The sequence below is a fragment of the Periplaneta americana genome, chromosome 2 (assembly GCF_040183065.1).
Source record: "Periplaneta americana isolate PAMFEO1 chromosome 2, P.americana_PAMFEO1_priV1, whole genome shotgun sequence".
Taxonomy (NCBI): domain Eukaryota; kingdom Metazoa; phylum Arthropoda; class Insecta; order Blattodea; family Blattidae; genus Periplaneta; species Periplaneta americana.
This window is the reverse complement of record NC_091118.1, coordinates 58942977-58968687: the sequence shown is the minus strand read 5'-3', so window position 1 is coordinate 58968687 and position 25711 is coordinate 58942977. Positions and strand designations below refer to the sequence as shown.

Sequence of the window (25711 nt, the reverse complement as noted above, 5' to 3'; positions counted from 1 at the left end):
AACCGGTAGTAATAACTGGTCCGTTGACATGTTCGCTCATAAGCCATTAACATATTGTTTTTACGGTGTGCTCATTACAAACAATACAGCAGAACACACCGCCATGACAGAACAGTGCACGATGTCATTCGTCTGCTAATTTCTGTCCTATACAAAAACCAATCAGATTCACTGATGGTGGCTGATGGAGACTGCCACCACCTCTGCAAGCTTATGCCACCGGTGCGACACCGGTGGAGCATCAGTGACGTCATCGTTGAAATTCGGAACACCGTGATGCCATCAGATTGCTCAGCGCTGACATTCGGAATACGCTCAAAGTGAATAGAGAAGATAATAATTATCGTGGGATAAAAGATGAAAGTTAAGTGGAGTTATGAATAAGGAAGTTGAATTTTATGATATTCGTATAATTAGAACTGGAATATTTAATTATTATCAAAGAGGAACAAATAAACAGAAAACCACTCTTCCGTTTCCGCCCTTTAAACTGGCCTAGACAGCCAGTGGTAAACAAGCTTACATCCAGTCATAACGACTGCGATCACAGCATTTGTACTACCGTCAGACTGTCACTTTTTCCTACGGTCTGTATTCCGGAAGTGATTCATATCCTTCTAGCGGGAAGTCTGCTTCCCTCCTCTTCTTGAGACGATAAAAGTTGAGCATAGACGCATCGGATCTTGTGTCTGCATTGTCGATCGTCTATAAGTGAGTACTGTGTCTATACTTTATACGTACTAATGAATAAATAGTAAGTAAATCTTTATTTAATGTCACTTTTAAACTTTACTTACAAAAGATAGTAATTGTGATTATCATTTTTGTATTTTGAGGACTTCTACTTAAAAAGGGCACATAAAAAACTGTTCTATTGTAGTGTATTTATTAACAGTCCATGGTATTCATACATTGCTTCACAGCTGGAATATGGAACAAGTCAAAAAAACTTAATACTATTATAAAGTTTTAATTTATAGTCACAGTCTAGATGAAATATATACAGACGAGGTTTACAATATAATCTAATAGTACAACACAAAGTTTTAGTATCAATTTAATGGAGCGTTATTGAATGTCATGAATACACCTACAGAATAGAAGGGTGAGAAATTAGGTACTTCTTTAATTTGGCCCTAAATAATCTTATGTTTTGAGTTTCATTTTTTATATCGATAGGTATTGCCTGTATTTCTCTCGTGATTTTGTCCTAAAATTCTTGTAACGTGTGCGGATTTGATGCATAACTTTTTTCTTTAAAGTTCCCATTAAATAAAAATCTCATGGAGATAGGTCAGGGGAACGAGGTGGTCACAATCCTCGACTAATTATTCTGTAACCAAACACAATTCGCAATTCATGCAAAGAATTTGCAGCGGTGTGCGCTGTAGCTGAATCCTGCTGAAACCAGCCACTCCATCATTCATTCCTTGTTAGTTGCGGAAAAAAAAATTATTTAAAATTGAAGTTAAATAAACGTGTGAATCAATTGTTGTGTCGAAAAATATGGCACCGATAATTCTACTCGCACTCACTGCACACCAAACCCCAACCTTTGCAGCGTGGTGATCAACTTCATGAATAATGTGGGGATTTTCGGTAGCCCAGTATCTATTGTTCTGAGTAGAAACTTGACCGTGAAGATGAAACCACGCTTCATCAATGAAGAACGTTAAAAGTGGGTCCACGTCGCCATTATGAACGGGCTGCACAAACCAATTGCAATAATTAACCCTGCTTACAGGATCTTTTGGTTGTAAAGCATGAACTACAGTTACCCTGTACGGCTCAAGTTTCAGAACTTTCGTTGCCACAAAAGCTGACGTCTTGGAAATGTTAACCTCTTGTGCTGAACGTCGCAGTGATTTGCGGGGTGAGTGCTCTAACTGGGCCCCTACTTCATTAAGCTTCTCTTCTGTCAGTATACGGCGTTGTTGAACACGTTTCTTGTTCAAAAAAATCCTGTACGTCTGATTTTATTGGCAAGGTCATGAGTAGTTGACCTGCTAGGAATTCGAACACCTGCAAACCGATGTTCAAATTCTCTTCGACACCTTCTTGCAGAAGAGTATTTCACATACGCATCATAGAGAAAAATACGTTGTTCTAAAGTGTACTCAACTATTATTAATAGACACTTTATCACCACGAGGCAACACAATTTTACTCACAACAAGCGCACAGACGTCTTTCCCTCACGACAGACCAACTCGACTGCCTGGCGCGTCAGCTACTCTGGCGGCAGGCGCGCCAATCTTCACGCAGCCCAAGGCCGCCGCGGAACGGTCCGGCCGAGCTACGAACGCACTGTAGTATTGGTTCCGGCGTGATGAGGTTAACGTATGAAATAAACTTTTGGCATTGACGATAACTAGCAGTATGTTTAGCTCCACAATTTGCACATAGAACTTCATGTTGTGGTCCTTTCTTAGGACAATCAGCTATAGCATATTCGCCCGCGCACTTAACACATTTACTTTTGTGATGACACCCTGTAGCCACATGACCAAAAGCCTGACATTTGTTACACTGACGTATAGATGGTATAGGTCGATAGGGTTCAATGTCATTTTAATATTAAATAGTCTGTACACTGACGTAATGAGTCACCGGCAGGCAATTTTCTAAAGTTACAATCCAAATAGGAAGTTTCGAAGCATCTTTGAAACCAGTTGATTTTGAGGTAAATATTGACGAACAGATTGAACTGGATAGTTCAAAACTAGAAGTTCTTGATAAAGTTCTTCTTCGGAAATTGTAGGTTGCAGTCGTTTAATGACATACTTTAACGGCCTTTCTGATGGTGAAATAAACGTATGAAATAATTCAAGTCCACATCTGTGTAGTAACGGTCAGCGCGTCTGGCCGCGAAACCAGGTGGCCCGGGTTCGAATCCCGGTCAGGGCAAATTACCTGGTTGAGGTTTTTTTTCCGGGGTTTTCCCTCAACCCAATACGAGCAAATGCTGGATAACTTTCGGTGCTGGACCCCGGACTCATTTCACCGGCATTATCACCTTCATTTCATTCAGACGCTAAATAACCTAGATGTTGATACAGCGTCGTAAAATAACCCATTAAAAAAAAAAAAGAAATAATTCAATGTTTTCAGAAATCAAGTGTTTAGTTAGTTTGTTGTGGGCCTCCACTGTTTTTGGATGAATTTTTAATCCATCAATAGTAAATGTACATGTGAGGCTGGGGTACTTGTAATGCTTATAGACTCTTTAATGAAAGACAAATGATTGTTTACCTTTTTGACTACAATTGGTGGTGGTTTAATGGACCTCGATGAATACGAAGTCTGGGCATGAGGATTGACAAAACATATCACCGTTTGAATTGCAGTTTAGCATCACATATTTCATTTCTTCTTTCCTATTTGTTTGGCGCAAAACAGTGGTCTAAAAAACCTTTTGCCATTCTTTTATAATTTCTCTATCCTTTTTACTATTATTATTATTATTATTATTATTATTATTATTATTATTATTATTATTATTATTATTATTATTATGCCTCACAACACAGAACTGCACGCATTGTATTCTTCACCTGATATAATTAGGAACATTAAATCCAGACGTTTGAGATGGGCAGAGCATGTAACACATATGAGCGAATCCAGAAATGCATATAGAGTGTTAGTTGGGAGGCCGGAAGGAAAAAGACCTTTGGGGAGTCCGAGACGTAGATGGGAAGATAATATTAAAATGGATTTGAGGGAGGTGGGATATGATGATAGAGGCTGGATTAATCTTGCTCAGGATAGGGACTAATGGCGGGCTTATGTGAGGGCGGGTTCCTTAAAGGCCAGAGGCCTGAGAAATATATGCAGTTATACTAGAAGTGCACCTCTGACTTTGAGTACGTCTCAGAGTTGGGGTGAGTTAACGCAGTGTCTTTCGTTCGTTTCAACTCATGCTTATCATCACGGTATATTAGTCCGCGGTATTTGGGTGGTTTCACTCCTCTGACTTTGAAACACAAGAAAAATTTAAAGACACTATTTTCATTGTTAAAGAAAAATTGCACTATTTTAAAGATATTTTATTTTCTGTCTGTATAAAATACACCTTGTCTATGCGGATGACGTGAATATGTTTGGAGAAAATACACAAACGATTAGGGAAAACACGGAAATTTTACTTGAAGCAAGTAGAGCGATCGGTTTGGAAGTAAATCCCGAAAAGACAAAGTATATGATTATGTCTCGTGACCAGAATATTGTACGAAATGGAAATATAAAAATTGGAGAGGTGGAAAAATTCAAATATCTTGGAGCAACAGTAACAAATATAAATGACACTCGGGAGGAAATTAAACGCAGACTAAATATGCGTGTTATTATTCGGTTGAGAAGCTCTTATCATCCAGTCTGCTGTCCAAAAATCTGAAAGTTAGAATTTATAAAACAGTTATATTACCGGTTCTTCTTTATGGTTGTGAAACTTGGACTCTCACTTTGAGAGAGGAACATAGGTTCAGGGTGTTTGAGAATAAGGTGCTTAGGAAAATATTTGGGGCTAAGCGGGATGAAGTTACAGGAGAATGGAGAAAGTTACACAACACAGAACTGCACGCATTGTATTCTTCACCTGACATAATTAGGAACATTAAATCCAGACGTTTGAGATGGGCAGGGCATGTAGCACGTATGGGCGAATCCAGAAATGCATATAGAGTGTTAGTTGGGAGACCGGAGGGAAAAAGACCTTTAGGGAGGCCGAGACGTAGATGGGAGGATAATATTAAAATGGATTTGAGGGAGGTGGGGTATGATGATAGAGACTGGATTAATCTTGCACAGGATAGGGACCGCTGGCGGGCTTATGTGAGGGCGGCAATGAACCTTCGGGTTCCTTAAAAGCCATTTGTAAGTAAGTAAGTAATAAAATACACCTAATGTAACATTGACAAGTATCAGTCTTTTTATTTCACTATGTTAATGACATGATAATGTATTACGTTTTTGTTTTACATAATTTTTCATTTCATATATTGTTGCAGTGAATAACAAACCACATTTTCAAATTTTCAAAGGAGAATGATTGCATGTTGCTAGAAAAAAAACAGCCTTACATCTAGAAAAACTTGGTTCCACGTCTGCAGAAACAATGACATATTTGAAATATTTTACACAAGCATTATTTTTCTCAAAATCTGTATTATTGTTACAAATTTCCTCATTTGAAATTGTCACAAATTTCGTCCTCGTCATCTTGCTATTATTCTTCTTTACAGGACGTTGAATGTTGCCTGTTACGAATAGCAGTATTCGGTCGTAATGTAACCGATCAACTGAAGTTCACTGCTCAACGAAACACACTGAAATCCCCCACCCCAACGCAATTACATACCGGTACCGGTCAGAGGCGCATGAAGCGCAATGTAACGGCATACAATTCTTAGCCCTAATTATTATTATTATTATTATTATTATTATTATTATTATTATTATTTTATTTGTGTTTAAAGGTCTATAGGCCAAGACCTAGCACATTGATAAAAATGAAGTTCTTTTTATTCTTGCAGGTATTTGGTAAACACGTGACTTCATGAAGATATCAGACGCAATGGTGAGTTTTCGGCTCAATACGAATTACACTGGTATTATAAAACAAATCAGAGTTTGTTGTTATAGGATGCTATGATGGCATTCCACACTAACTAGCTTACGCATTATACAATGTAAGCTGAGCTGTAGAAAAAAAAACTCTAAAAGGAAATTAAGGCTTTCAACTAATTTGATTGACCGTTAACTTCAAAAATAGCTGAAAGCCAAACTGTGGAACAATTTTTGAATTTGTAAACAGCAGTTGTTCTTGGAAACTAAATAGTTTATTATGGAACAAAACACAAAAGTTTTGTGATAGGTTATATTGAGTTGTTACAAAAGTTTGTAGTATTTTGTCGGTAACGGAAGTATTTTTTGAGATGAATACAAGACAAAAATTAATCAGTACCGGTAATATATTCTCCTACATTATATATGACTCTGTGCCAAAGTTAGGGTATTTTTTCAATTCCACATCTGAAGAAATCTGCTGATTTGGTGCTAAAGAAGTAGTCAAGTTTGTAAAGCATCTTCGTTATCATAAGCTATCCCTTAAAGATTGCTTAATAGAGAACGAAAAAGGTGAAAATCTGAGAACGCAAGATCGGGAGATTATGGGGATGTGAAATCACTTCCTACCCAAGCTTCTGGATAGCTGCTTTCATGTTAGCCGAGTGCGGGCGCGCATTATCGAGTTGCATCAGCATTTGATGCAGTCTTCCCAGTCGTTTTTCTTCAATTTCGGCCGCAAGGCCTTTGAGTTAGCAATAAATGTCAACAGTTATGGTTACATTCCTGGCAAGCAATTCGTATTACACGAGCCTTCGGTTTTCTCACCAGACGTATAATATCTTCTGTGAATGGTCATTAATTCTTGTATGTGGGTGTTGTGTGTTGAAACTACATAACCATCTTGTTGTAGTGCTTTCACCGATGACATTCTCCCCGTACACGGCAGAAATGTTTCGAACCGCCTTCGTTGCCTTTGCTTCTTTATTACACTCAATATGTCGGAAGTGTTCTTCCCCCCCCCCCCCACTAGACACTCCATCTTGTTTAGCCCACAAATAGCACAAACCTTTTTCACATATGCAAAATTCGCGGCCCATCTACAGCACAATACTCTAAATAACAAGTGAATTACAAATGATAAACAAACTCCTAACAATGAATGTTGTGATGAATAGAAACGCTACGAACTTATGCGTCAACCTAATACATATCAGTTTGGGAAAGCTTTGAACCTGGTCCCTCGTAGCAGAGAAGTAGTAGAGTAGCAGACGCATTGTAGTCCATTTGCTTTTTCGGATACGATTATATCCATGGATCCAATATTCGCATGTCTGATCCGATCGAGAGTCACGGTACTAACCTAGAAAATAAATAATTGTCTCAGAAATGCGCAAATGAAAAATTATATTCGTGCAAATTGCGAAAACTTTTGCAGTATTCTAAATTATTTACTTACTTATTTATTTATTTATTTATTTATTTATTTATTTACTAGTCGTACTCGTGCGCTCCGCTGCACCCGTTAGAAATAAATATAAAGTAATTACATAATTAAAATAGGACATTTGATCCAGGGAACATTCGTGTTTGATAGAAGGATAAATCGTTTAATATGTTACTTAATTTAAATTGCATCCAAATAATTAAAATGCGATCATTTTGGTCCAGAGACACTCATTTGGTGCAATGACACTCATTCCTTTAACATGCTTCTTAATTTTTATTACATGCAACCATAGTTTAATGAAGATTGACATCATTTAGATTTAATGTGTATATTTTATTTTACTTGTTATAGGTTTCCATTGAATTATGGTAATAACTTAATTTTAACCTTGTTTTCTACGTATTCAGTAAATGGCGCTTGGCCCACTATGGTTCTGAACCCTTCAAATAACTTAAATTATATTATATTATATTATATTATATTATATTATAACATTATAGCATTATGGTGTGTGGATAAGCTTCAGAAACCGCGTTGTCTTGGTGTTATTGGCTGACGTTTCGACCGCTGATATACTACTATATATATATATATATATAAGAGCTGGCAGACTACTTCCTTATCCAACAACTGCTTTGAAGATGGCCACAACACAGCGGTCGAAACGTCAGCCAATAACACCAAGACAACGCGGTAGAAGCCCTGAAGCTTATCCACACACCATGTACACCAGCCGCGGAAGCCTACGCGAACATTATAGCATTATGTCCATCTAGAGAAACTACACTTTCCAATGGTGAAATAATAATTAATTATACAAATCGGTTAATTTAGCTTCCGATATTACTTCATACAAACACAGAAACATTCTCTGTAGGCTATCTTTCATAGCTTTCGATTGTTGCTGTCCAAGGCCCCTTATAGACGAAGTCATTTGTTTTTTAATTCATTACACGGCCTTACATGGCAGTTATTTTAATTTTAAAACTCATTTATCTCATTAAATATCAGTCCTATCAAAATGTTTCAAGGAATAAAACTTATCGAAAATTATTTTTAAAGAAACTTTTGTTATGTAACATTTTTCACAAAAAATCAATAATAAGCGAGATATTCCGATTTATTTAATTCAGGCCCCCTTATAATCCACCTTTTAAATAATGTATTTTGAATGCCATATAGCCTAAAATCTAAGTTACAACGAACTTAATTTATATTCCAATTTTCATCGAAATCCGTTCAGCCATTATCGCGTGAAAAGGTAACAAACATACAGACAGACAAACAGACAGACACACATACAAACAAAAATTTCAAAAAAAGGATTTTCGGTTTCAGGGTGATTAATTATATATGTTAGGAGCAATTATTTTTGGAAAATCGAAAATTACCAGAAAAATTTCGGCTACAGATTTATTATTAGTATAGATTTATTTATTTAGTCTAGTGTATTTTATTTTAATTTATTTTATTTATTTATTTTATTTATTTATTTATTTTATTTAATTTAATTTAATTTAATTTATTATTTTTTTTATTTACCTATTTATTTGCTTACTTATGTATTTAGTTACTTATTTATATACTTATTTATTTATTTACTTATTTATTTACTTACTTATTTATTTACTTATTTATTTATTTACTTATTTATTCACTTATTTATTTATTTACTTATTTAATTATTTATTTATTTACTTGTTTGTTTGTTTAACTAGCTAGCTAGTGAGTACAAATTAAAATTATGAAACAAAATGTTTCTAGCCTCTACTGTAAAAGCCAGACTCGTGTATGGTGTAGTATTGGTCAATAATACTGTATACCATAAAATTTACAAGGACAGTTCACTATCTACAGTAAGTAACTTAATTCAAACCAATAAATAACACACGAGCAAAAAAAATAAGAAGAAGAAGAAGAAGAAAGAGAAAAAGAGAGAAAAAACACAATTAATATAAATTGACAATTAGACAGAAGTCAGAAATATTCAATAAAAACATTAATATAGTCGACAGAAATAAAAGGTAAAAAAATACACACATTTGTTAATAATATATATCATGAATAATTTTATAAATTTCTTTTTTAAAATCTTGAATTTTAAAATATTTGAACTTTGGAAAATGGTTTGTAATTTTATTATAAAGTCTTGGGCCGAAACTAGCATCATGTTTAAGAGCTGCACTTGTATGACATTTAGGCTCAATTAATGGGAAAGTAGACTTTTGTCTTCGAGTACGATATTCATGTGGATTAGATTTATGTTTTATTTGATTTTTGTGGTAGTTCGTGAGTAAACTATATTTATGAATTTCTTCAATAGTTAATACTTTAAAATCTGTATAAATTAAATTTGCTGCGTAATCCATATTTTTGGTTAGATATTTTTTTATTAATCTTCTGTGTAATAAAATTAATGGATTAAATACAGATGATGCTACTCCACCCCAATTTATTATGCCATATTGTATTAATGATTGTACTAAAGCTAAAAATATTATTCTGAATGCCTCCTTAGTGATAAAATTTCGAAGTATTATGAATTTATAAATTGTCTTTCTTATAGGCTACTTGTACACATAAAATCAATTTGTTTATCCTAACGTAAGTGTTGATCTATAATAATTCCTAAATATTTGACTTGTGTGGAAGATATTAGATGTGGGCAATTACAATAATTATTTGTTAATTCATTACATGAAATATTATGTTTTACTAAGTGATAATTATTCATAGGTGGAGGTAATTGGTTGAGTTAAGGAGAAAACCCTAGATTTGGACAAAGCGAGTATCCGTCATTCTGAATAATTAAATTATGCATTTAAATTCATGTCAGAATATTGAAGATTTTTTTAATATATTGAAGAAATAGTATGAAGAGGGTTTGGAATTTAACTGGTTACATCAGCTTCTTGCCTATGCGGATGACGTGAATATGTTAGGAGAAAATTCACAAACGATTAGGGAAAACGCGAAAATTCTAGTTGAAGCAAGTAAAGCGATACGGTTGGAAGTAAATCCCGAAAAGACTAAGTATATGATTATGTCTCGTGACCAGAATATTGTATGAAATGGGACTATAAAAATTGGAGATTTATCCTTCCAAGAGGTGGAATAATTCAAATATCTTGGAGCAACAGTAACAAATATAAATGACACTCGGGAGGAAATTAAACGCAGAATAAATCTGGGAAATGTCTGTTATTATTCGGTTGAGAAGCTTTTGTCATCTAGTCTGCTGTCAAAAAATCTGAAAGTTAGAATTTATAAAACAGTTATATTACCGATTGTTCTGTATGACTGTGAAACTTGGACTCTCACTTTGAGAGAGGAACATAGGTTAAGGATATTTGAGAATAAGGTGCTTAGGAAAATATTTGGGGCTAAGAGGGATGAAGTTACAGGAGAATGGAGAAAGTTACACAACACAGAGCTGCACGCATTGTATACTTCACCTGATATAATTAGGACCATAAAATCCAGACATTTGAGATGGGCAGGACATGTAGCACGTATGGACGAATCCAGAAATGCATATAGAGTGTTAGTTGGGAGGCTGGAGGGCAAAAGACCTTTGGGAGGCCGAGACGTAGATGGGAAGATAATATTAAAATGGATTTGAGGAAGGTAGGGTATGATGGTAGAGACTGGATTAATCTTGCTCAGGATAGGGACTAATGGCGGGCTTATGTGAGGGCGGCAATGAACCTCCGGGTTCCTTAAAAGCCAGTAAGTAAGTATTGAAGAAATATCGTGTTTTCGGTATATTCATTTGCAATTGTGTAATAACTATTTACACTGAAAAAAAAATGCATATGGCCATGTTTACAGTGTTCAAAGCTGTGCCTACCTACCCCTTAAGACTCACTAGTATTTGAAAGTGTCATTTCCATTTTGTTTTGCAGGTGTTGGCACTTCTGCTTTGTACAACATTATTTTTCCTGCCATTTACATTTACCGAGTGCCCTAGCAAATGTATCTGCTACAAGTACAGCTTGCGTTGTGTTCAAGGAGATATTCATCTACACCCAGAAATAATGAAGAACGCTACGGATCGTCTAGAGATTACCGACAACATGTTCCCAGAACTGAAGTCTGAACTGTTCTCCCGGAGTCTACAGGTTCTAAAATTTTCTCGTACCCACACGAAAAGAGTAGACAGAGAAGCTTTTAAGGGGATGGTTCATTTAAGAAGTCTGGATATGAGCGAAAACGATATTAAAATAATAGAGCCAGGTACGTTTGAAGACCTTCAGATGTTATTAGTGTTGAATCTGAAATTTAATCTGATGCTCATTCTTCAGCCGAAGACATTTGAAGGACTGATAATGCTGAGGAGTTTACAGGTAACCAGTGTAAAAATTTCAAAGTTAACCCCTGAATTATTCAGCTCTCTAAGAGAATGCAATACCTTCTGCAAACAAGTAAACAATCAAACAGACCTATGTCTAATGGTAGAGTCTCTGAAAATCAGCAATAAACTTGAGATGGACAATGTTGTCGATCAAATCGAACCAGGTGCTTTTGTGGGACTTAGTATGTTTACTGAATTGAATCTAGGACACAACCGACTCACCAATCTATATTACGAGTCATTTTTGGGACTTACAAATCTTAAAATTCTCGATTTGACATACAATAATATAGTTACTTTAAACGCAAGTGTTTTCAGTCATTTGAATAACTTGAGAATTCTTAATTTACCCAACAATAAAATCAATTATCTCAACTCTTTAGCATTTACTGGCCTGAATTCACTTACTGATCTCAATCTAGAAAGTAATTTGATCAGTGAAATAATTCCGAAATTGTTCCAAGCACTTAAGAGGCTGAGAGTGCTAAATATATCGAAGAACAAGATAAATGTTATTCACCCTAATGCTTTCATTGGACTTCAAGAGCTAGAAAAGCTGTCTTTCCGGTTTAACAAAATGACAGATTTGACACGTGAAATTTTCACAGGCCTCTTCAAATTAAAGGAACTGAGTTTCAGGAGCAATAAGATTAAGACCGTGACAAGTGATGTGTTCAGTGATCTAAAGTCACTGGTTGTGGTTGATTTAAATTACAATAATATAAACACTTTGGGTACAGGGACTTTTAAGGATTTAGTTAAATTGAATAAACTGTATCTTCAGTGCCAACAGAAAATAATTTCTGACGCTCTTGAAGGTCTTCATGTAAATGTTGTGACATTTACAGCCGCAGAAAAGCTACAAAACCTTTCTTCTGATACAATATCTCCATTGCATGAGATTCTGAAGACAGTAAAAGGGGTAGAAAAAATCTACTTCATAGGAGGAATACACGAGTTGAAGCCAGGATACTTTGAAAATACTAAGTTAACAACAATTTTCTTTAGAATGAACAACATTAGCATTATCTGCAATGATACATTCAAACATGTTTCCAAGTTAAGAGAATTACAAATATATAGAAGTGAGATAACTGTTTTAGAAGTTGGTGCGTTTAGTAACCTTCACAAACTAAGAATCTTGGATCTATCCGACAATAAGATCAAAACACTTCAGCCTGGACTATTTAAAGGATTGACAAGTTTGGAAGTTATTAACTTTCGTTCAAATATGATCTCGTCTTTACATGAAGGAGTTTTCTCAGAAAAATGTAGGCAGTGTTTGAACAATACATGTAAATATGTCAAACAATTTCTCCCTTCTTCCATAAACAGTTCAGGATCTTCTTTAATAACGCTTAAACGTCTTTATTTATCATATAACAATATATCTTTCATTCATCCTAGATCATTCATCTATAATATTCGTCTTGAAGTACTCGATTTGGGAAACAATAAATTACTAACCTTAGACACAGATTTCTTGTATATTCCTTCCCTTAGAGAACTGCATTTCAATAATTGTAATATCACCAATATACCTGCTGGTACGTTTCAGTGCACAAGAAATATAGATGTATTGAATCTAAAAGAAAACCATATTTCAAGTTTGCATTTTGAATCACTGGAAGATTTTCAAAACCTTAGAAATATAGAACTTAGATTTAATCCAATTAGTTGTGATTGTAGAATGCAAGAAACATTTCTTTGGCTACAAGATCTCCATGTTAAAAAAGAGAAGGTATTTTGTGTTGATGTAAAACAATATTGGGACAAGTATTTACCATATTTGCGTTGCAACGAAACTCAGCTTGTGCAAGAAGCTAGAGATTTAAATGTTTCCCGTGAATACGATGAAGAGTTCACTCTTAAATACGATAACAAACACAACATTGGAAAATTAGGAAAAGAAATACTCTTTTTTATTCCGTGGTACATTTTCACTGCTACAATTTTGGTCAATCTTCTTTTGTCCGCTGTTTTCTTTCGTATCTCTGATGTTTTTAGTAGTCCTCATATATACTTGGTAAACATTATGCTTGGGAATCTTCTTTCTTTTGTTTCAAATATCTCGTTCAGTTTCCATGACAACATTCTTATATCCTGGCAACTGAGTCCACTGTTATGTAACGTTCTTTCGGGTATTAAGGAACTATCTATTGGGATTACTGTATTCTCTTTGGTCTCCTTGAGTTCATATAATTACAGACTTGTAACAAATTCCGTAAGTAGGAGAGGAAGAACAGGGGTGTATGGACTATCTGATAGTACAACGAAATGGCTATCATTGCTGCTAGTCTGGATCTTATCTGCAGTATTTGCCATGCCTTTCTTCATTTCTGCAAAAGTGGATCAAGTTTGCATCTGCGTAGATACCCCTGGTGAATATTTCAAGCTAATTTGCTTCGTCCAACTGTTGGTACACTCTGTTGTTCCATTTCTTACGATTGCAATTCTATCTCTAAGAACAAGAATATTTCTAAAATTTGTTCATCAAGATGTAATTGAACATCAACAAAATGAAGGACCTAGTCTTTGGAACATGGTGACTGTCCTTACAATCATTACGTGTGTTAGTTATACTCCAACCTTTGCAGTAAGAGCTCTTGTTGCATTGAATATAATAGACATCTCATGGAACCCTATGCTCCACTTGTGTTTTGTGTGCTATTGTCTCTTCATCTGCAATTCTTGTTTAACTCCTATCGCAATATTCTGCACAAATTCATGTTATAGAAGTTGTTTATGCTTGTATTCCAAAAATTGGTATAGAATCTTAAAGCTTGCTATAAAACCATGTAAATCTTCTAAAAGAAGGAAGACCTCGACGAATTCCACTCCTTTATGATTGCTATACAGAGTCTTAAAAATTCATTGCCAAAACTTCTAGGGATGATGGTGGTATACATAAAGTGTTACAAGATAATATCTCTTAAATAATAATAATAATAATAATAATAATAATAATAATAATAATAATAATAATAATAATAATACTTTATTGCCAGAACAAAGATATCATATTGATTTTTTAATATAAGAACTCTCTAGCACCCCGAGAAAGAGTAAGTTGCATACTCGTGCTCAGGGTGCATTCCACATAAGTTAATGTTAAGACATTTTATTGAATAACAGAGTAAAAAGTAATAAAGAAAAAAAGAAGAAAAAAACACATATCACAATCATTGAACTTAAAATTTTCTCTGTTAACAGCAATTTTAATAGATTTTTAAAAATAAGGAGCATTAGCAAATTGTATGTTTGGGAATTTATCTATTATCATGTTATAAAGCCTTGGACCGAAGTTGCTACTGTGATTATATGCTACAGTTGTAGTACATTTAGGAACTGTCAAGTATATACAGGGTGTCCGGGAAAGACCTGACGAAAAAGAAATAATTATATATTTGAAACTATTACAGTTATTACCTCATTATTTTCACAGTTAGAAAGAGAAACTCAATAAGTTTTATTACCTAGCAGCATGTTACGCGCTTGCGCATACCATTGAGGAGAAAACAAGAAAAGCTCGTTCTGCGTAGTGTATGTAGTCAGTCTTGCTCTGAGTGCTGGAAATGCAAGTTGTGCGTGTACCAAGTGAACAGCCGAACAATGTTTACCACAGTAGAAAAAGCAAAATGCGTTTTATGGTTGGCTGAATCTAAGTCAATCAAGCGTGCACAACGTCGTTTCCAAACGGACAAGAGATTATAGTGACAGGTAACACATACCTGGATATACTGCGAAATTACGCTGTCCCACAACTACCACCAGAACTATGTTTCAACAACCCCCCACATTATGCTAACCATGTGCGCTTTCCTCTATGACACATTCCTTGACCGTTGGACTAGGACCTACACCATGACCACCACGGTCGCCGGACATGACCCCACTGGATTTCTTTCTGTGGGGTTTTTCTGAAAGACAAGTATATCGCGCTGTTGTGGCCAAATCTACGAAGCAATAGGACTAATCATACCGGAGATGTTTTCGCGTGTGTGACAGGAGATTGAGTATCGTCTGGACATAGCCCGAGCCAAAAATGGTGCTCATAGAGAGGTACATTAAAACTTATTGTGTTTATCTTTGTAACTGTGAAAACATTACGACAATATATGCAATAGTTTCAGAGATATAGTTATTTCTTTTTCGTCAGGTCTTTCCCGGACACCCTGCATTGTTTGATCATTTAGTTTTATATTTATGTGAATATAAATTAAATATGTTTCGGTTTTTATGTACGCAATTCAGTAATACATTGTTATAAATTTGATGGAAGTCAAATACTTTAAATTCTGAATACAGTAGCTCTGAAGGATAATCAAGAGGTTTATTAAGGCATATTTTTATTATTCTTTTCTGTAGCAGAATTATTGGCATGAGGGAAGTACTATAAGCACTACCCCATCCCATAATGCCATATTGTAATATAGCTTGTACTAATGCGAGATAAATCTGTCGTAAAGTATGGACAGTCAAGTAATTTCATAGGATGACAAAATAGTGAATAATCTTTCTTAATCTACTGCACAGAAAAAGAACATGTTATCCCAACAAACATGTTTATCCCAAACAAGTTTAAATGGATCCATATAGCTAAATGCTGATTTTCCTACGGTTTTCGGAGGAGGATGCCTTAATGATAGTTTCATGGAAAACATTTCAGCTTGCTCCAAAATGGTGTTTCAGCGGAGTAACTTCAGAATTTTAAATGGAACGATTATATAACTTTTAGATATTGTGATTGTCCTAAATAAATCAAGCAACTTTTGTTTAAAACATTTATTTCTATACTGAAATTATGAAATGGTATAGAGTGTTTGAAACAAGACATCCGATACAGATAAATAATTATAAACTATGCTATAACTTTACATCATTTTATTAATTGATCTTTGCTACTTTGAGCACTTAATGATATAATGGAAAGATCTCGATATTTATTGATTTCGTTATTCATTTTGTAACCTTGTCTACTTCTGTATACTTTAATAATTTGTAAAAAAAAAAAAAATGTTTGAATAAAAGTTGCTTAGTTTATTGAGGGGGGGGGGGAACAAAAATATTTAAAAAAATTTCCATGGTTTCATTTAAAAATCTAAAGATGCACCCCAGCGCTCCCTAAAGGGGCACCGGGGGAAATATTGCCTATATCACAGTTTGGAAGACCCCTTCCCCCAATAAAATTTAGAAGACAGGGCATTCAGTTTTATCTATTAATTTAAGAGATATTATTAACTTGTAACACTTCATGTATGTCATTTTGTATATATTTTAATAGCCATGGATCGGGGATACATATTGGGAGAGTACTGGGCATGCGCAAATAAAATACAAGAGTGGAGGAGGTTTATTGGGTCTGACCATAGGCCCAGATACAGAGCGTAGGGGGAATGCTTCCTCAGGTCAGAGTGGTATAGGCTATTCTCTCACTAGCATTAGGTACGAAGAAAGCATAATTCTCCATTTGTATTCCAATCAACGTTAACATAAAAGTTTTGTTTCTAAGTAGGGCCTATAAACGCATTCATTATGTGATTTGTCTTTTAATTGTGCGGATAAGAAAGAATTGGGACAAGCCGGAAACATTTTCTACAGAGAGAGTTCATTCAGTTCAATTCATGTGACAGTTCGCGAGATATTCGTTCTTTTTTTTTAAGTATAGAACAAAGTGGAAGTAAATCTATTAATAGGCCTAATAATGAAGAACCTGCTAATACTACAGATAGCAGTCTAAGTGTTATGCACGTACAATATCATTTAACCCAAAACTAGTGACCATACAAGTGGTAACAAATGGCGAAGTGGACTAATGTATGTATGTATGTATGTATGTATGTATGTATGTATGTATGTATGTATGTATGTATGTATGTATGTATGTATGTATGTATGTATGTATGTGTGTATGTGTATGTGTGTGTCTGTATGTATGTATGTACGTATGTACGTACGTATGTATGTATTTATTCACACTGCAAATGGGTAAATACCCGGTGGCAGTGGTAACTAATTGCACTCAGTAATGACAATTAATAATAAACACAACTAATAAAACATAAAATTAATAATAATAATAATAATAATAATAATAATAATAATAATAATAATAATAATAATGAGCATCCTAAATTAAATGAAACGCTATCACTTTAAAATAACATTTAAAGTAAATCTAATTTGTATCTTAACCCTAAGTTCGAACTAAAACCCACGAGTATGATATGTTAATACATGCACAAGTACCTTTCAGCACTACACTCATTTCGCTGTCAACTCACTCACTTCACTGGAACTACGACATATTTCACTGATACTATCCTGATTTCACTAACACTTCAAATACATTTCACTGTTCAAATACTTTGCACTACCACTATAAACTATAAAACTTCACTGACACAAACACACTTCACTTACACAACACGCTTCACTGACATAACACACTTCTTCACTGATACAACACTTCAAATAACCAAATATAAATTAAACTCTTTAAATAATATGTATAATATACTACCGTATATTAGTAAAGTCCTTGAGTCTATTTTTAAATACATTTTTGGTTATTTGTAAAGCTTTTGTAAGTCTGCAGGTAAAGCATTCCAGTCCCTGATAGTACGATTGAGAAAAGAAAACTTTCCAGTATCCGTCCTCTGTCTTCTTTCCCTCAATTTATATGAGTGGTCATTCCTTGAATATGAACCATCCTATAGGATCAGTGTTAGCACACCTCTCTAGTTCACACAAGGATCTTTGAATAACTAACATTTCGCTGTACTTAGCTAAGCCATGTATTGTTTTAAGAGGACATAATAAATGTTTACTTTATTCATTGCATATCGCGCACCTAGTAAAATACTGTTGTAATTCGAAAATCACATATTACTTTCGTAAATTATTTCAACGCTGTTTTACTAGTTGGAGGTATGAAATTCTAGCACTAAATAGTAAATTGACAAAGGTTTTGGTATCTATTTATTAAAATATTTATACAGCAGTATGGATCATATGATGAAACAAAGAGGAAGGCAGAAAATAGGAAAGATTGGAGAAAGCTAGGTTTGTAGTGAAAGACCTGCTCTTGGGCAGAGCACTAAATGAAATTTTTATTAAATTCTGACAGATGGCTTCTGAGAAAATAGTGCCAGACGAAAAAAAAAATAGTAATTTTCACTCCAATGTTTAATTACTATCACTGAAAGAAAATAATCCTAGTTAGGCTACTTATTGTAAGATAAATCAATGCAGAATATGTTTTATGATTGGTGAAAATTTTGTTTCTCTATGTACTATAGATCAGGAGAAAATTCAATTTCTTTTGAGATGAGGTAAAACATACGAAATATTGTAGCTGGCATTCTGTAGTTAAGTGTCCTTGAGCGCCGAAATGAAATGGATTAAAGTAAACGACTGTTTTAATTTGTAACTTTTGTGTGAGAGAAAATAAAGACAGTGTAAAAATTCTTTATATAAACAAATAGACGAAGTGGGAGTGTTTGCATTTTTGTTTTTATAAATTTATACAAAGTCACTTTGAAATAAGTTTTTGCAAACAATATATGAAATATACAAATCTGGCTTTAGATATAGCTCCCTGTAAAGCTGACTTGAATAATTTCAACGGAAGAATTGTTCCGGGGCCGGGTATCGAACGCGCACATACCGTTCTACCGACTGAGCTACCCAGGAAATCTACCAGACCCAGGAACTTATTCCCTTTATATCCACATACCTCAAGTGAGTTGACAAGACGTTAAAGAGACTCAGGATTGAGTGCACACCAAGCTCTTACATTTGTGGTTATCTGATACCGGAATAGTAACGGCCCCGGAACAATTTTTTCCTTGAAATTATTCAATATTATTTTGAAATAGTAAGTAATTATATTTTAAAATGGAGAAAGCTCATTTTGTGATTACTGTAGTGAGCAGAAGCAAAATTGTTATAATGTATTAAAAGCTTTTGCTTCAAGGTCTATCCTGTATTATTTTTGTGAAATGTAATAAATAATTTCAACATGCATTTCGTACAACGAGTAGAGGGACTACTTTCTTTCCTTAAATCTCTCTTTAATGACACAAACTTCATCAGACTCTGCAGATGTAAATACAACGTGAATCAGAAGGATGGTGTAAATTCGAACATTATTTATTCCTAAAAGTACTTACTTATCATGAGAGAAATGACATGAAAATACACACATAATTATTAAGTTTGACATGAACATTATAATGTGTTCGATGAAAGTGCCTTTGGTGATACGACAGATGGCAAGACGGTAGTACATTTTTTGTCGAGAAGCGTCCCAGCAAATCCTACGATATCAATTGCACTGAACCGGATATGCGCTGTTTGCTGGAGTTGGAAAGTTACGTGCAAAAGATTACAACATGTAAGATACGCGTAAAAACGAGTAATATATGTCATAAATGTAGAAAAATAAGAAATGCAAAACTTGCTGTAATACATTAAATAAAGTATTGAATTATTACTCTAGTTTCCTGGCTACCAATATGCATTACTGACAGTAATTCATTAGAGTTCTTCATATTGTTTTCATTTCTTCTATCCTTTGAAACGATACGCCGACACCACACACTGTTTCCGTGTGTTGCCTAGCCTCCATTTTGAACAAAATCTGTAAAGTATAAATTGAATGTAATTAAATGTAAGGAAGTGTTTTGGGGAAAGCGACTTGTGATCCACTCTGTATAAAGACAAACTATGCCGGTGGAAACCGTGAGAAACAAAATGACAAAATGCATATGATGAAAATTGTTGGCAGCCTTTGATAACTAGAAAACTCCGAGATCTGTATCGACGAATTATGCAGAACACATATGCTTGACATGGGTATGAGGACACGCTGGAACCACCGGTAATGAAACGACTGACCAGCTTGCCAAGGAAGCAGCATCCTCTAGTTTAGACTATGCCTATTTCTATTGTCCATTCTCGTTCATTAAAGAACACGTAAGAAAGAAGATGATAAAGGACTGGGATGACTAATAGAGAAGTGCATCGCGATTGTTAACAAGAGAGTTGTTTTTTCGCACTGTTTCAGAGTGGATTAAATGTGAATTACTGGCACCCGATTTCTGTCGGGTCATGGCATATTTTGTTCCTATTTCCAAAGATTTCACATTAATAACGAAAACAAGTATCTCTGCAAATGTAACGAATCATTACAGACTGTTTATCATCTTCTATTTGACTCCCCAATTTTCTGGAGAGAAAGACATAAATTAACTGAATGTAACATTACATATTGTCCTCCTCTTTTTATAATATTTGTTAAGCGTTGCTATTGTAAATATTTTCTGAATTTCATTTGCCATATTTTTTAAAGATTTTAAACATATTTCAATTCCTATATATCATCCTTATCATTTTAACTACAACCCTAACATACCTTAGGTTCAATACGGTCATTTGTAAATTTTGGAAATTCAATAATAATAGTATTGTTATTAGTAATATTATTATAGAGTAAATTCACTTGCATATCTTGTGTATACATTATCCTTTTTCGATGAGATAAGCTTTATACATTCCAGTGAAACAGCCTACCTCAAAACAGTGGGAATTCATTCATTCATATAGTGTTCTGCCCAAGGACAGGTCTTTCACTGCAAACCCAACTTTCTCCTGTCTTTCCAATTTTCTGCCTTCCTCTTTGTTTCCTCATATGATCCATTTATCTTAATGTCGTCCATTATCTGATATCTTCTTCTACCCCGAACTTTTCTTTCGTTCACCATTACTTCCAATGCATCCTTCAGTAGGCAGTTTCTTCTCAGCCAGTGACCCAATCAATTCCTTTTCCTCTTCCTGATCAGTTTCAGCATCATTCTCTCTTCACCCATTCCTTCCAACACAGCTTCATTTCTTATTCTGTCTGTCCACTTCACACGCTCCATTCTTCTCCATATCCACATTTCAAATGCTTCTATTCGCTTCTCTTCAGTTCGTCGTAATGTTCATGTTTCTACCTCATACAATTACACACTTCACACAAAGCACTTCACTAGTCTCTTCCTTAGTTCTTTTTCCAGAGGTCCACAGAAGATGCTCCTTTTTTCTATTAAAAGCTTCCTTGGCCATTTTGCTATCCTCCTTTTGACTTCCTGGTAGCAGCTCACGTTACTGCTTATAGTACACCCCAAGTATTTGAAGCTGTCCACTTGCTCTACTGCCTCATTTAGAATTCGCAAGTTTATTTTCTGTATTTTTTTCCTATGACCATGGTATTCGTCTTATTTGCATTTATCTTCATCCCATATTGCTCACAGCTGTCATTTAGCTCCAGTAGCGTATCCTTTAGTATCATTTTCTCTTCTGATAACAACACCATATCATCAGCAAATCTTATGCACTTTATTCTTCTTCTTCCTACTGTCACTCCTCCCATGTTCTGAAAACAATTCTTTACTAAATCCTCCAGGTAGATGTTGAACAAGATAGGTGATAAAGAACATCCTTGACCTGCTCTTCTCCCAATTTCACTTCTTTCTGACATTTCTTCTCATATCCTGCCCTTCACTCGTTGTTTCATATAAAGATTACTGAACAGTCTTCTCTTTTTGCAATCCACGCCGATTTTCTTTAGTATCCCCATCAGTTTATTCCAATCTACTCTGTCAAAAGCCTTTTCTATGTCCACAAATACTACATACACTTCTTTATTCTTCTCTAGGTAACAGTGGGAATAAAGAACAATATTGTGAAGCCTTTCTTAGTACAGAGACATACTAAAATTCGCCTATACATACCTTGGCGAGACCAGTATACTTTGTTACGGTAGTGAGGCATGGACATCAAGGAAGAAAGCCGAGAGAGAATAACGGCTAATTAAATTAATTTTTTTTAGATACACAACAGGATATACTAAATGGGATCATAGTCATAATGAGGGTGTAATGGAAGAATTACAATAATTAGAACCTGAAATGCATCACATACAACATTATCAGAACAAATGTATAGTCACCGGCTTAGCTCAGGCGGTAGTGCGTTTGCCTGCCGATTCGGAGTTGCGCTCAGACGTGGGTTCGATTTTCGCTTGGGCTGATTACCTGGTTCGATTCTTCCGAGGTTTTCCCCAATCGTGAGCTAAATGTCAGGTAATCTATGGATTTTCTTCAGCTTCAGCTCTCCAAATACCATCTCACTATCACCAATTTGGTCAACGCTAAACAACCCAGTAGTTAATACAGCGTCGTTAAATAACAAAGTAAAAAAACAAGTGGATAAATCATCTGCATCCCATACGTACAAATAGAATCTAAAAAGCAATATTTCACTATCGTCCAAACGGTAGTCCTAGGTAGTCCAATGAAACGCTGAGTTTAAAATTAAAGCGTGAGATCGTTGGACGTAGGACGTAATACTTTAAGGGAGTAAGAATATTATTATTATTATTATTATTATTATTATTATCATTATTATTATTATTATTATTATTATTATTATTATTATTATTATTATTAGTTGATTTTCTCATTTTTCTACAAGGAAAAAATCATAAGGATTTACAAGAAGTATCACAAATTTAGAAAACGTCGGACAATGTGTCTAAACTATATATTAGGTCTACTCATATTTTAAGTAGTTGCACCTGTAGTAAATGTAGCTACTGGACTAACGTTCGGTATGATGCCGTTGGTTCGGTATGCTATTGGATATATGGTGACTCGGGTGACCTTCTACATCTCCTTGATTTCTGAGGCTAATTCCATGTACTTGTTGATTTTTTTATACATACGTGTGTTGTAAGTTGTGGTGTAGGGGTACTGCTATGTCTATTACAGCGGTGACCAAAACTCGAGCTGCAGTGATTACATGCGACAGACACCCTATGAAGTAAGGAGACGAAGGAAAGGTACGTGGCATGAAAACTACAACCAGTGGTGGTTCCTGTACTAACATCTTGATCAATCCCGCGGATAAAAATCTCAAGCTTTGCTGTATCACTGCTGCCATCAAGAGCCAGTGAATAATATACGATTTTTCTTGCTTCTTTTTTTTAACCTTCCTCTTTAATATAATCAGGAATTTTTTTAATTCTTCTCTCGATACTTAGTCGAGAAATTCGTAGTTTTTCAAAATTAAAAACTTCTTATGGACAAGTTACTTAAGCTATTTTAATCATTACTCTTTTGAGAAATTCTGTTCTATTGAAAGGCTTTAGAGCACGAGATATTTCAAATCCCATTAGGTAGCTGACTTCCTTACATTTATTTATCTCATCTTTCTCTTCCTGGCTGTGATTTAAGACATGTCAATTCCTGGCGTTTAACAGTTCATTGGCACATAATATTGAATCAGTTTTTGTAAAATATCATTATTAAATTAATAACTAATAAATAGTTACCAGCACCAAAAGATTAAGAGGCTTAAAATTGAGATAAAACCTAATAATTTTATCCTTCTAGAGAGAAGATCTAAAAATATCAATATTAATGCACGTACCTACAGAAGAATTATAGAAACACATACTTAGTGTTCAGTAATAATAATAATAATAATAATAATAATAATAATAATATTTTAGTTGGTTATTTAACTACTAGGTTATTTAGCGTCGATGACATTGGTGATAGCGAGATGATATTTGGCGAGATGAGACCGAGGATTCGCCATAGATTACCTTGCATTCACATTACGGTTGGGGAAAACCTCGCGAAAAACCCAACCAGGTAATCAGCCCAAGCGGGGATCGAACCCGCACCCGGACTCAACTTCAGACCGGCAGGCAAGCGCCTTAACCGACTGAGCCACGCCGGTGGCTTAATAATAATAATAATAATAATAATAATAATAATAATAATAATAATACATTATTCAGCGTGGCAATTAATGTTTCTATATACTCCTAATTTAACCGTTGAGCAAAGTAAACATATTACATTTTGTCCGACAGAACAACAAAAAAGTTCTCCTTCTCATTCTTTACGAAACCACCTCTTACTACTTGTAGAGACACAGTATATAGAGCGACATGATACCGCCACTGCTTGCCTTCAGTACGTGAATGAAAAACACAGCAATGTACAGGAATCTCCTCGTAGCCATTTCGATGTCTGTGATTACACGATGTAATCACGACATCCGCTTTGGTCACCGCTGGTCTATTATTAAGACTTCTTGTTTGTTCTTGTTAAAAATGAATATTTCTGGCCTGTTGGATTATTATTATTATTATTATTATTATTATTATTATTATTGTTATTATTATTGTTATTATTGTTATTGTTATTCACCGCTATGGAGTAACAGTTAGCATGCATGACAATGAAACGAGCGGACTCAGGTTCAAATCCTGATTGGGACAAGTTACCTGGTTGAGGTTTTTTCCGGGGTTTTTCTTCAACCCTATAAGAGCAAATTCTGGATAACTTTCGACGTTGGACCCCAGACTCATTTCGCTGGCATTATCACCTTCATCTCGTTCAGAAGCTGTATAACCATAGCAGTTAATAAAGCGTCGTAAAATAATCCACTAAAAATTATTACATTGTTATTAAAAAAAATAAATTTCATTGTACTGAAATATCCTCCTTTATGCGTAGATATGGAGAATTAAATGTAACGATAAGAGGGTCTCTTGATAACATTAATCTATTCCCCTATCTTAAAATGAAATCGTTTTACGCTATCATCTAGTGCGACCTACGTCACACCAGGCCCGCCCTTGTCTTCACTTCGTATCGTGTTGCACGAAGTGGTTTCCGCGGGAAATTTGTGATGTTGGTAATAAGTATATTATGCCCAGCAACCTGACCTCTGTATTAATTTGGGATAAAAACAGACTCCGATCCCCTCTCTCTTCCCCCTCCTTCATAATTAATGAGTATTAGCTATACGCATGCATGCAATAAAAGATATTACTTTTGTGGGGTGGACTCCCCACTCTCCGGGGCTCCCCCTCCTGAGCAGATGCTCGGCTTACAATAACAATAATTTACCAGATAAATCGCCTTCCCCTCTCATCTCCTCTGCCCGTCTAGCGGTTATTCTATCCGCAAGAAACACTAATCGTCGCTTTTGATGGTTTTAAATCTCGTGATTTACGAGACACTCTTGCCCTGTACGGGAGCGTAGCGTCGCCCATATTTCCTGAGCGTCATCATAATGACGTCCAAGACCATCAAGTTGCCATGGTAACTGGTGTGTTGAGGGCAGTGTGAATCCTCAAGGGCTACGGGAGATTTAATAACATGCTAGCAGTGCCAGTTGATAATAAACGGGAAATTCGCAAAATAATGCGTAACATGTCATTCAGCTTCAAAACTATTACATGAAATTAAAACTTGAGCGAATTTTCCCATTACAGC

At 35.0% G+C, this 25711-nt stretch overlaps 1 protein-coding gene across 2 annotated transcripts in view; it reads left to right on the top strand.

Annotated features, from left to right (window-relative positions):
• The first annotated feature begins 562 nt into the window (after positions 1-562).
• LOC138694010 (leucine-rich repeat-containing protein 4C-like) overlaps positions 563-25711 on the top strand; it is a 41674-nt gene continuing 16525 nt past the window's right edge. Inside the window, exons 1-3 of one of the 2 annotated variants that reach the window (XM_069817724.1) lie at positions 563-711; positions 5535-5578; positions 10921-11251. In XM_069817724.1, the coding sequence (XP_069673825.1) occupies positions 5558-5578; positions 10921-11251 (352 nt within the window). In that variant the 5' untranslated portion in view covers positions 563-711; positions 5535-5557. Of the gene's footprint in view, positions 712-5534; positions 5579-10920; positions 19396-25711 lie in introns of those variants that run through there. The other variant, XM_069817723.1, reaches the window with a different exon arrangement.